This window comes from Lynx canadensis, chromosome E1 (genome assembly GCF_007474595.2).
Source record: "Lynx canadensis isolate LIC74 chromosome E1, mLynCan4.pri.v2, whole genome shotgun sequence".
NCBI classification, from domain to species: domain Eukaryota; kingdom Metazoa; phylum Chordata; class Mammalia; order Carnivora; family Felidae; genus Lynx; species Lynx canadensis.
In genome coordinates this window covers 43,011,759-43,025,618 of record NC_044316.2, presented here as the reverse complement: position 1 = coordinate 43,025,618, position 13,860 = coordinate 43,011,759, and the positions used below count along the sequence as shown (strand labels likewise).

The 13,860-nt window shown below is 36.1% G+C and overlaps 1 protein-coding gene across 1 annotated transcript in view; it reads left to right on the top strand.

The window, feature by feature from the left end:
• Positions 1-13,860, top strand: part of NSF (N-ethylmaleimide sensitive factor, vesicle fusing ATPase) — a 147,901-nt gene that overhangs the window by 73,528 nt on the left and 60,513 nt on the right. Inside the window, exon 9 of the mRNA XM_030295291.2 lies at positions 2,161-2,360. Coding sequence (XP_030151151.1) covers positions 2,161-2,360 — 200 coding nt within the window. The remainder of the gene's footprint in view (positions 1-2,160; positions 2,361-13,860) is intronic.

The following is a 13,860-nucleotide window of genomic DNA, read 5'->3' as shown; positions in this document are numbered from 1 at the left end:
GAGAAGAGCAGAGCAGGGAAGATCTGGAAAAGTAGTGCAGAGAGCGGAAGGTGGTCTAACAAGAACAAGTAAAAGGTGGCAGGTAGTATTGACAAGCAGTGAGTGTGGAACTAGAATTGGATAGCATGAAATTGTGAGGACATCCTATCAGCACAGTGGTGTAATTTTCTCTGGCTGTGCTCTGTGGCCCATGCATAGGTGCAGTAAAGCCATATTGTGTTCAGGGCCTGTGGGATGAGTAGAACAGAAGTGTAAGAAGGCCAAGGAGTTGAGAACCCTTGAAAGAAAGTATAGCTTAATATGGAAGGAAGTATGGTTAGGAGGTAGTTGATAAACTTGGAGAAAGTTAAGAAATTGGAGGATGAGGATAAGGCCTGGCACTTTGTAGGGCCTCAGTAAGCCTTCATGTTCTCCTTTGTGGCTCCCCCATCCTGTGCCATTTTTCACCACCACCATGCCCACCTCCCTCTGCTATGGTTTACATGAATCGTTTCAAATCATGATGGTAGCGGTTGGCTCAGAGGGTAAGATGAGGAGCAAGGTTCTAAAGTTTTCATCAAAAGTGTCCCAGGGGCTTGGATGCTGGCAGTGCTTCTGTGATTTTTGCCTCTAGGAGAAGCTCAGGGCTTATCCCCTTATCTCCCTACTACTTGTGTTTCCAAGGGTGGATCAAGGGCAAAGACATTTATTGGACCATGATTCTCAGGACAGGACTTTACTCTGTGAGGGAAGGGTTAAGACTGTAAGCCTTCAAGGGCTTCCACTAAGTTCCCCTTGTCTCTATAAATCTAACCGTAAGCACAGATCTCATTACTTTCAAAAATTTTAAAGGAGAGTCTTTTTTTTTTGACATATAGAAGCAGTGACCATACTGATAACCCAAAGGGTCTTCCTACTCAGAAGTTAAAATTCCCAGTAGAGTTGGTTGTACCTTGTGATAGCTTTTATGGGACTTATTAAATGTATTGTCATATTTTTTTTTAAAGAAATTATTTCTTAAGGCTTTTGTTCCAAGTGAGGACAAACACTATGTATATTCCATTTTCAGAAATTTTCTTTTTCACCTATAGTTTTGAGTGTGACACTGAAATCTAATAAATTGTTATTTCACAAAGTGCCTTTTTGGTGTAGTATAAGGAAAAAAACTTGTAAAAAAAGAGTCCTGCACCCTAAGTGTGAAACTGCTGGAAAGGTGGGAATTCCTAGAGCGAGTAAACTGAAACCACAGGTCACTGCAATCTTAGAAGTGGAGTAAATGCTCATGAAGAGTTGGCTAAAAAAACCCCTGGGGAGTCAAAATCACCAGTCTTGCTCTTTCCCTGTTGTTACTGATACCTTTCCAGGTATTTAGCAATGCTTGCTTAGAAAAGAATTGAATACTATTCTTTTGAAACTTCGTCTTCATCTTGGTGGCTCTGAGAAAAGTGTGTGCCTCCCTTGGCATTAGTCACATGAAGTAGGACATTCACCTTTACCCACTAAGTGTGTGACATCCGTCTGGATCTTATGGATTGCCTATACCAGTCCAACTCAAAACATGTTTGCCCATTCTTCAAGGGCTTGTATCAACAGGTACACCTATAATTTCTATGACTAAGATACAGTTTCCATAGCCTACTGTGTTATAATAGATTTGTGTTGGGTTAAATTTGCCTAAAAGCAGATCTCTTTTATTCCTTGACTTTAAAGGAGAATGGAAAATAAGTAATAGTTCCTAATTAGGTATTTAGGTCAAAGAGATGTTTTCAGAGTTAAAAGTATTTATTTTAAATGATAGTTCAAATATACTTTTCTAAAGACTTTTAATTGGCAGCTTTCCCCCTCAAATTTTGGCACTCGTGTAGGAATTGCTTCTGGATTCTCTGTTAAAAAAAAAAAAGAGTTTTAGGGGTGCCTGGCTGGCTCAGCCAGTAGAGTATGCGACTCTAGATCTCCAGGTTGTGAGTTCAGACCCAAGCTGGGCGTGGAGCCTACTTTAAAAAAAAAAAAAAAAGAACTTTAGTTGTTCATTCTTGTTTTGCTCATGGCACTTGGATATTATATGTTAATGGCATGACTATAGTTTTCCTAACATTCATATGAAGAAGAAAGGAAACTCCTTTAGATGTCTCACTTGGATTTTAGGTGGTTAATATAAGACTGTTTTCTTTTGTTTTTTAGGTTGCAAACATGTTAAAGGCATCCTGTTATATGGGCCCCCAGGTTGTGGTAAGACTCTCTTGGCTCGACAGATTGGCAAGATGTTGAATGCAAGGGAGCCCAAAGTGGTCAATGGGCCAGAAATCCTTAACAAATATGTGGGAGAATCCGAGGCTAACATTCGTAAACTCTTTGCTGATGCTGAAGAGGAGCAAAGAAGGGTAATGTTAATATAACTTAGTACAAGTTTGTTATCACTTAATATGATGAATGAAACCCAAAGCTGTGGTGGAAAACTTGTTTCTGTGACCTGTATTTTGAAAAGCATGCAGGTGAAATTTATTTAGTACCAAATTATATCACTGAACCAGGGATTATGGGAGATTTACATGATGGGAGCAAATGTCATTACCCAAATATACACAATACAAAGATAGATGACTGTGTAAGCCAAAGGTTTTGCAAAAACAGATCATGAATTTATTTTCAGGTGTCACTTTTATTCCACATTATTTTCAGAGACTTGAACTCATTTATCCTTTGGAAAAGGGGGAAATTAAATTCACATGACTTGTAGAATTATGTATATGTAAGGTCCATGTGCAGAAAGCAGCTTGTTTACTTACCATTGAGTCACCTCAGTTGTAGAGTGACAGGTAAGAGTTGTTAGGCCTCAAAGGAAAGCTTGATGTGGGTCTTAGGAAAAAAAATTAATGAAAAGTCAAATCAGAGTTTACTAATTGTTATGGTTAATTTCATGTCAGTTTGATTGGGCCTCAGGGTGCCCACACATTTGGTTAAACATTATTCTGGGTGTGTTTGTGAGGATATTTCTGTATGAGATTATCATTTGAATTGGTAGACAGACTAAAGCAATTGCCTCCTCTAATATGGGTGGACCCCATTCAGTCAGTTGGAAGGCCTGACTAGAACCAAAAAGGCTGCTCCTCTGTTGAGTAAGAGGGAATTTCCTACTGCCTGACTGCTTTTATCTGGGCCATCAGTTTTTACCTGCCTTTTGACCCAGACTGAAACATCAGGCCTTTGGACTAGAACTATACCATTGGCCCTCCTATGACTCCATCTTGTCAACTGAAGACTTTGGGACTTGTCAACCCCCATAATTGAGTTATCCAATTCCTTATAATTAATCTTTCTGTAGATAGATAGATATAGATGTATATTTAGATATATATAGATCTCTCTATATATAGCATGTTTATTTCATAGACAGATGTTTAAAACATTGCCATAGGGGCATCTGGCTGGCTCAGTCTGTAGAGCATGTAACTCTTGATCTCAGAGTTGTAAGTTTGAGACCCATGTTGGGTGTAGAGATTACTTAAAAATAAAATCTTAAAACATTTTTTTAAATTAAAAACAATGCCATAGGATTTCTGCTTCTGGCAATACAGTAGACTAGGTAACTGAAAACTTTTCTTCTATAAACACCTTCAAATACTGGATAAAATATAACTAAAATTATTTTAAATGTATAATTTATCTCTCAAGAAAGAAAAGAAGATTTCTAGATATTAAAACTCTGAAAATTAGAGTGGTAAAAATATTCATTGCAACTTTTGGTTATGGTAATGTGTGAGTTTGAGTTTTAGCACCCACTAGCAGACAGAGAATGAGTCCTTGAATTAGCTTAAGGTATGGAGTAGGGCCTGAACCTTCAAAGGGGCCATGCCCTCTATGAAAAGAATGGACTGGAAATTATCTGCTGACCACAACAAAATAACAAAAACATTTAACTATCTGAGTGGGAGCTAAGGAATCTCCAATGGGAATTCTAAAGTATGGATTCTTAACTGATGCTTAGGATTTAAAAACGCACACACACACATAAACCACCACCACTGATCTATGTGGTCTAGGGCTCCCAAGCTGAGAAATTAACTTAAAAATGAATTCCAGGGGCACCTGGGTGGCTCAGTTAGTTAAGTGTCCTGACTCTTGAGCTCAGCTCAGGCCTTGATCTCAGGGTTGTGAGTTCAAGCTCTGTGTTGGGCTCCATGCTGGGTGTGAAGCCTACTTAAAAAAAATAAGAATAAAAATGAATCCTGGACTAATGATAACATGGGGTTGTTAGCTGTAAGCAGACCCCTGGGGATGTTCCAACAATCCAGGCCACAAGAGATTCTCATGGGAAAGCCATATCAATAAATGGAAGATGTCATCATCAAAATTTAAAACTCAACAGCTGTGTTAAACAAAAGCCAGTAGTTTCAGGGGAAAAGAGAAGTGATAAACAGAAAAATAGATCTAGAGAAATCACCCAGAACGTAGCACAGAGAGATGGAAAATATGAAAGAGATGTAGAGATAATAGAGTTAAGATGAGAAGTCCCAATAGAAAGGATAGCATAGAGGCAATATTCAAAGATAGAATGGCTGAGAATCTTCTAGAATCGATAAAAGAAAATATTTAGATTGTGATAGCACCATGAGCCCAAATAGAATAAATAAAAATTAATTTATTTCTAGACCCATTGTAGTGAAAGTAGAGAATGCCAAAGAAAAAGAGAAACATCTTAAATGTCAACAGAAGAGAAGTGATGATGACATACAAAAGGATATCCATTTTGTTGACAGCCAACTTCTCAACAGCAGCAAGAGAGGGCAGACAACAGTGGAAGAATATCTTCACAGTTAAGTGAAAATAACTGTCAACTTAAAATTTTATACCCAGCTTAATTCTCATTCAGGAATAAAGATGAAGTGAAGATATTTTTTCAGGCAAAGGCTAATAGAATTAACTAGTTACAGAGGCTTGCTGAAAGAATGTGAAGCAGGATGTAGTTGAGACTGAAGGAAATTGAACCTAGAAGGAAACAGGATACAGGAAATAATGCTGAGCAATGAAATTGGTTGCTAATGTGGATAAAATCTGGAACTTCTGCTTCTCATAGTGGCATATTAGGAAATTTGAATCATGCCTGCCATGAAGACTACCAGAAGAACTCAACAAATATTGAAAAAGTTTTCGCTTAAAGGCATCGAAGAACTTTTAGGATCTAGGGGGAGAATGGAGGCCTAGAATAAAAGGTCCTGGTGTGTACGGTTACCGTTCCTCTGGAGATATTGCCATTTCTGGAAGGATCTGCTGAACAGCTATGCAGCCCTTTGGACAGGCCAGTGGGAATAAGGGGGCAGGGATTAAAACCCATCATGGCAGGGATTAAAACCCATCAGCCGGCTGGCTGAGTTGGAAGAGCATGTGACTCTTGATCTCAGGCTTGTGAATTCGAGCCCCACATTGGGTTTAGAAACTACTTTTTAAAAATATAAATAAATAAAAAAATTTTAGCAAAAAATCAATCCGTGGCTCATGAAGAGAGGACACTTGATGAACATGCCTCAGTTTGGGTTGGGAACCTGTAGGGCTACACCACAGAAGCAAGAGTTAACCAGAAGTAGACATCCTGTCAAAGCTGCAGATCAGCTTGGAATCACATCTAACTTCTCTAAAATTAAATTGAGAGTTCCTAAATCGCTCATGCTCTCCAGCATCCAGCAGAATTATAGATCCTTCCTAGAAGAAGTTAATACCATGCAAAGTCACAAATTATTTTTATAGCTTGCAAATGAAATGCCTGGTTATAATCAAAAGCAGTCAGATATACAAAGACATAAACCACTTGAATAAAGAGAAACAAAAGGTGATAGAAATTGGGCCTCCATATATTGGAATTCTCAGATATAGACTTTTAAAATAACTACACTTGCCATGTTCAAAGGGACACAAGATTGAGAATTTTGGCAGAGCACTGGAAACTAAAAAAATCAAATGGAGGGGCACCTGGGTGGCTCAGTTGGTTAAGCATCTGACTTTGGCTCAGGTCATGATCTCACAGTTTGTGGATTTGAGCCCCACGTAGGGCTCTGTGATGACAGCTCAGAGGCTGGAGCCTGCTTCAGATTCTGTGTCGTCTCCTCCTCCTCCTCCTCCTCCTCCTCCTCCTCCTCCTCCTTCTTCTTCTCCTTCTCCTTCTTCTCTCTCTCTCTCTCTCTCTCTCTCTCTCTCTCTCAAAAAGAAATAAAAACATTAAAAAAATAAAACAGAAATTCTGGTAATGAGATATTCAGCAACTGAAATTAACTCAAGTAGATGGGTTTAAACAGCAGATTAGACACATGTGAAGAGAGAATTAGTGCACTAAAAGATGTTAGACAAAAATAACCAGAAACAAAGGATGGAAGGAATGAAGAGAGATAGAAAATTCCCCAAGGAGGTCTAGTGAGTATATTTAAAGTTCCAGCAAGTCGGGAAAAAAAGGATGGGTCAGAAGCAGTATTTGAAGAGAAAATGGTTTAGAACTTTCTAAAACTGATGAACATTAATTCATAGTTTCCAGGAGTTACATGAACCTCAAGCAAGAGAAATACTAAAGAAGCTTACTCCTATAGATAATCTTTGTTAAACTGCCAGACAAAAACAGAAAAATCTTAAAAGCAGTTAGAGAAAAAAGAAAGATTATCTTTAACTAAGCAACAGTTAGCTGGTGGCTGTCTTCTCAACACAAATGATGGAAACCAGAAATCGGTTGAATACTACTTTTTAGAAGTTGAAAGAGAATAACTGTTAACTTAGAACTTTATATCCAGTAAATGGATAAATTGGCATGTAAATATACAATGAAGTACTACACAGTAATGAGAGATAGACTATGGCTATGCAGAGTTGTGAATCTCACAAATAAATGTTGAGCAAAAAAAAACAGATGAGAAAGAATACATACTATATGATTCCATTTATATAAAGTTCAATGAAAATATAATGTTTAACGATGCATGCTTACATGGTAAAGTATAAAGAAAAGCAAGAAGTAATTACCATAAAAAATCAAATTGGGGTTGCCTATGGGGAAAAATAGGGGACGGATATTGAGGAAGGGCTGTGAGGACATGTTCCCAGGATGCTGGCACTGTTCTGTTTCTTGTTATCTAGATGTTAGTTTTGTGATGGTTCCTTGAAAAATACATTTATATTTCGTGAACCTTCCCTCTCTGTACACCATACTTCATAATAAAAAGTTTAAAAGAGGTAAACTTAATAATCACTCACTGTATACAACAACAATAACAATCATCAATATGGGTGGTTTTTAAGGGTAGAACTAAAATATGGAACAAAACATGGGAAGTAGATTAAATATATATAAGATATTTGTATTATTTGGGAAGAGAATAGCACTATTAATGAACATGAATGTGTATGTGAGATTTGTGTATAACTTTCATGCTTTTCCAAAGCATGAGAAGGAGCTGGGAAAGGAATCAAGAAAACTCAAAAACTTCAGAAGGCCAAGACTCAAAGAAATTTGAAGATATTGAAAATGTAACTTAAAAAAAGTTTTTCCACTTACATCAACAGTCATAATTATAAGGTACCTAGAATCGAATATTTACAGGAAAAGTAAAGAAGAAAACTGTAAACATTTTTGAGAATCTTTTTTTAAGAGCTAATAAATGATAAGATAAAACATGTTTACATGTGGGAATACCGACAATATCATAAAAATGACAGGTCTGCCCTGTCATTTAATTTTTGAATTCATGCTTTCCCAATCAAGTCTAACAGCAATTTTTAAATTTAACAACTTGATTTTTTTTTTTTTTGGAAGCTCAAGGAGCCATAAAAATTTTGGAAAATTATGAAGGCTTATTTCAGAAGATATCACAACTTACTAAAAAGCTGTAATAATCGAGACATTTATATGTTCTTGCATAAACAGACCGAAGAAACAGAATAGAACACAGAAGAACTTGCTGTATGAAAAATGACATTACAAATCAAAGGGGGAAGAATATTCCATGAATCAGGACGAGATCATTGGCTTTCTGTTTGGATAAAGATAAAATACAATCCCTATCTCACATCATACAGAATTGCAGAATGGATTTGCAAAAAATAAACTAAAACTTGCCAGAGAAAATATTTTTGGAAGAAATAGGCCAGAAGCTTTAAGAATTGAGGCTAGAGAAGAATTTCTTTATTAAGATACAGAAATCAAATGCATTAAGGAAAAAAAAAATGTTAACTTGGTTACATTAATATAATAAGAAGATTCCATCTGACAAATTACACTAAATACAGATATCTCAAACTGGAGAGGATATTTACAATGCATATAATCGCCAAAGATTTGGCATTTTATATATTACTTCTCTGTAGTAACTCCTGTATAATATGTACAAAAAAGGCAGACATCACAATTAAAAAAAAATGGCAAAGGATATGAACAGGCACTTCTCAGAGAAAGAACCCAACTGAAGATAAGCAAATGAAAATATGCTCAGGAAAATGCATAATATGAGATACGTTTTATAAACAACCTGGCAGAATTTACAGAGACTAATTGCACCAAAAGTTGGTGAAGTTGTGAAGAAACAGGGCCTCATATACATTATTAGTTGTAGGATGAATTAGAAGAAGATACCAAGTGGGTAATATCTTGCATATGAATTTGGCAACATCGTGAAGATGTGCAACCCCATGACCCATGAGTTTTCCTACAAAACAGCAACCCTAGAGAAACACTGTAGTGCTTGAGCACAAGATGACTTGTACCGGGATGTTGATTGCTGCACTGTTTGTAATGGGGGTAAAAATAGAAGCATCTTGATTCTTCCTTGGTAGCAAATGGGGTATCATATAAACATTAAAATGAATAATAATAGATTTACATGGGTCAATATAAATAATAGAAACACAATAACATCTAATATTTTATTAAATCTAGCTTTGCCAAATCTAACCTGTCATTTCCCTCTTTCTCTTATTTTTATTGACAGTAAAAATAAAATGTTAACATTGCCTTCTTAAACCTTTTAATGCTTCTAGTCTGCTTGTTGAGTGCTCAATTGTTTCACTGACACAAGGTGGTTTTCTCCCCTGCTGCTCTGTGTCCCATTAAGCACTTGTTCAAATGTTCAAGTCTCTGGCCTTTTAAGCCACATTGGTTCTAGAAGGCATGGGTCCTGGTGGATTGGTACAAGTCCAATAACTGATCTTAACTCCTCAGATAGTGCCAGAACCAATTCAGTTTTACCATTCATCCCTAATACTACAGTATTTTCTGCTTCAAAAATCTTTTTAATACCAAGTATACCAAGAAGACTCATCACCACCATTTACTATCTGGGTTGAAAGAATTCCTTTTTAAAAATTATTTTTGGGGCACCTGGTGGCTCGGTTGAGTGTCTGACTTTGACTCAGGTCATGATCTCATGGTTCATGAGTTTGAGTCCCACATCAGGCTCACTGCTGTCAGTGCACAGCCCACTTCAGATCATCTGCCCCCCCCCCCCCCCCCCCCCCCGTTCGTGCTCTGTGAAAAAATAAATACAACATTTAAAAAAAATAAATTATTTTTAAGGTATTTTACAAATAATTTACAAATGTAAGAATATAAGGGAGTGAAAGACTATTAAATATTTAATAAGAACTTAAATACAGCAAACCAAGTTTTTATTCCATATTTTCCTGGGTTTGAAGATACACATATATGTATGTATGTGTGTGTGTGTGTATGTATGTGTGTGTATGTGTATGTGTATATATATATATATATATCCATCTATCCAAATGGGCAGGAGCCCCTGAGTGTGACTAACTGTTCATCAGTTGTCACGCATGAACTTCTTCTACAGACTGATTCTGTTTTAAATACACCTCTAACAGAGTCTAGCTTATCATAACTTCTGGTTTTTCTTATACTCGCATTGGCAAGACACAGTACTTAAGAAATTTTTTAAAAAGTCTTCATTTTGTTGAAGAGAGGATGGCCACCAGGTGCTCCATAGTTGCAAAACATTTTCATTTTGAAACTTGTATACACCTTTTAGATTGGTCAATCAGATTTTTAAATGTCTGTATCACCTGTTTCTTCTCATTATCTCTCTATAATACCTGTCTTCAGCATCTATTTGAAACCATATCAAGGAAATTGCGATGCACAGATGAAATAAAAGATGAAAGAATACTGTCATGTGTCCTTTTAGAAAAATGAGATGGTCTAGTTTTTTGTCACAAAATATTACACTGTGAAGATTTTTGTTTAATAAGTAACTAGATGAAAATGCCTTTTTTTTTGGTCCTTAGAAATATTCACTCATTCTTGAGTTTGAGAAAACTTATGCAGGGTAACATCTGAGGGAACAGACTCTGAGATTTTACTTATAATGATGATTTTCACCATCTTCATTAGGTGCCGCTAATCACTCTGCATTAATCTTTGGATTCACTTAATAAATATGAAATAGCTTCCTCTGTCCGTTTTCTTTTCTTTGCCGTTATGGCCAGAGAATTAAAAAAAAAAAAATGTGAATTCTCCACTGTGTTCAGTTAAAGCTAAAACCAGGCAACAAAGATGGAGGATGTTGTCTCCAGATTTCTTTTCTACCTTCTTGAAAGATGTGGTGTACTTGGGGCAACACAGTAAGAAAGCTGAAGGGTGATGTCATGGGGTATTGATTTCCACCGTTGCATTATCCCTCTGAGCACTTCCATCATTCTTCCATTTTCTTATTCTTTTAATCTTTTTTAAGATAGTTAGGAATAATTGATGAGTAATGATGACATAATTTCTAGAATGTTGAACTAGCATAATATATCTTAGATTTATAAAAAGATCCAGTGGATTCATGGTAATTGCGAGATAGAATGAATTTTATTCTATGTATTCTGTTTTTAAAAATGTATTTTCCATTTTGTTCTGTGAAAGACTTCTAATAAAAAGTCATGAAATACCAATATTTATAAACATTTGAAACTTTTCAACAAAAAACTTGAAAACAGAAATTTTATCTAAAGCACCCTGATGGTGTACTGAATGTTAAACACTAGGTGCAGGTGAGTCAAAATGTCCTGTAAAGAAGCATTTTGTAAAATCTGTTGTGACAGTTTCCACATGGCTATAGGTATCTTTGGTGCTGTTTTAAAACTTGCAGACAGTTTAAATATGACACTGTTAATGATGAAACTGAATTGACAGAGAATTTCTAGGTAGATATTAATCTAGCCAGCTTTTTCAGTTACACCTTTTCTCAATTCTTACATCCGGAAAGGGCTTGGTATACTCAGCTAATGACCCCATGAAGGGTAGGTGTGTGTTACATAATAAGGAAAGGCATCACCTCTGTGATTCTGGGCAGTCCAGGCTGACGGAGATGAACACTTACATATAGGTCAAACTAGTTAAATATAGAACAGCCGTTATCAAAGGCAGTTGCCAGGGGCGCGACAGCATCAGCTTTGTTTCTATGGCGGAAAACTTTGCAGATGGTAAGAACAGAGCTAGAGGCCAGTGAACTAAAAAGGATTTAAACTCTTTGGTAAAGGGCTTATTGATGAGTCAGCTGTAATCTGTGAACATTAATCTTGACATCTTCCTTACCTGACTCCTAATTTATTGCAAGAAGAACTTACTTTTATTTAAGTAACACACCTGTAAAAATTGATGTGGTTGAACTGACTAGGTTGGGGAAGGCACTTGATGACAGGTCACAAGATTAGTAAGGTTGTGAAAAGGTCAGAATTAATACTAAATTATGTTTAAGACAGATTGCTCCTATGATCCTACAGTGTTCCTATTGTCTCTGGCTTCCCATCCACACAGATGACTTTTGAGGTTGGACTGAGAAGGAAGTCATGATTCCAGTGGCAACATAAGGCACACTGATAGCAAAATTCATACTTTTTTTTAGCAGCTTTTTGTTTCATGCTAAATTGGCAGGCAACCTTGAATAAAAATGTCTTACGAAATAATGTAGAATCTCAGTTTTTTAGTGGCAAACAGCAGTGACCTTGTTTTGCACCAAATATGGCAAGAATACCCTATCATACAGAAGTGTTTGGTAAAGCTGAGGGTATAGTTCCAATTCCTGATTCTCAGTCATTTCTGCAGTTAGAAAGATAATCATTTTTGGTGTTGAATTTTTTTTTTTAGGCAACAGGCTATCACTTATCATCAGACATCTGTTCGGTAAATATGACTATATTGAGAAAATAAGTTAAATTTTTTTTCAGATTTGAATTTAGTTTTTAAAACATTGGTGGAAAGAGAACAATCTTAAGTAGTGTGTAGGAAAAAAAAACTAGTTAAATTTTGGAAACCTTGATGAACTTAAGACTATCATCTTGCATAGAATTGCATTAAAGAGTGAACAATATTCCAAATATGCATAGTGAAGTATAAGTATTATAAGATACTTTATTTTTAAAAATTTATTATTATTGAGTAAAATTGACTTTTCTAGTATTCAGTTTTATGAGTTTTAACACATGTATAGTTTCATGTAACCATCACCAAAGTCTAGATATGGAACATTTATCATCACCCCCCCACCCCTACTCAAATTCCCTCATGCTGTCTCCTTATGGTCACTCGCCCTTTGCTAATAACTCCTGGATACTAATAATCTGTTCTCCATCCCTAGAAGTTTTGTCTTTTCGAGAATGTCATATAAATGGGATTGTAGTGTGTAACCTTTGAGACTGGCTTCTTTCACTTGGCATATTGCCTTTGAAATACATCCAAGTTGTTGCATGTATCAGACATCTCCTTTTATTGTTGAGTAAAATTCCATTGTATGGATGTACTATAGTTTGTTTATCCATTCACCCACTTAAGGGCATTTGGGTTTCCAGTCTGGGGCAATTATGAGGAGAGCTGCTATATACCAAGGAGTGGAATTTCTGGATCATAGAGTATTTTATCTATTTGTGATTTTAAAAAATACTTTACATATTCAGGTTTGTTTTAGACCTAGTCTAATTTCAGCTTTGGAGCTGTTTTTCTTTTCCTACTTCTGATGTAACATTTCATCTTTCATCTTTGTGATGTTTTCCTGATTCTCTTTTTCTTCAGGTTGCCTTTACTGTAGACATCATATGGTATTGCAGCCCAGAACCTTCTTGCTTTTATATTTCTCCAGTTTAATTATATGATTCATCTTCTTACAGAATCTGGTTTGCCACTAGATTCTTCTCTACTGCTTGTAGATGACTTTCAGATCTATCTTTCTCTCTTTTGTCTAGTTGCATGTATCTTTTTTTTTCTAGAGGTCATTTCTTTATATGTGTGTGTGTGTGTGTGTGTGTGTGTATATATATATATATATATATATAAAATGTTTGTTTATTTATTTATTTATTTATTTATTCATTTATTCATTTATCTATCTTGAGGGGAGAGGGGCAGAAAGAGAGGGAAAGAATCCCAAGCACACTCTGCACTGTCAGTGCAAAGTCCTACGCTGAGCTCGAACCCACAAACCATGAGATCATGATCTGAGCTGAAGTCAAGAATTGGATGCTCAACCAACTGAGCCATCCAGATGCCCCTGGAGGACATTTCTAATTAAATGTTCTGTTGACACTTTAATATTATCATAGTAGAAACTTTAAAAAAATTTTCTTTTGCGTCTTTTCATTCTGCATCTTTCTTATCCTAACTACAAGGTATTTCTTATCTTTGTTGTCACTTCCCCCTTCCACATGCAGGCAATAATCAAATCTAGGACTTTGTTTTTTTTATTTTATTTTATTTTATTTTTATTTTTGTGATTTTTTTTAGAGATAGAGGGCGCACATGATCGAGGGGCAGAGAGAGAGAGAATCCCATGAGGGACAGAGAGAAAGAGAGGGAAGAGTAGAACTTTGCTTTTTTTGTCATCACCACTTCCATTACCAAAATAAACTTACAGATTCTGT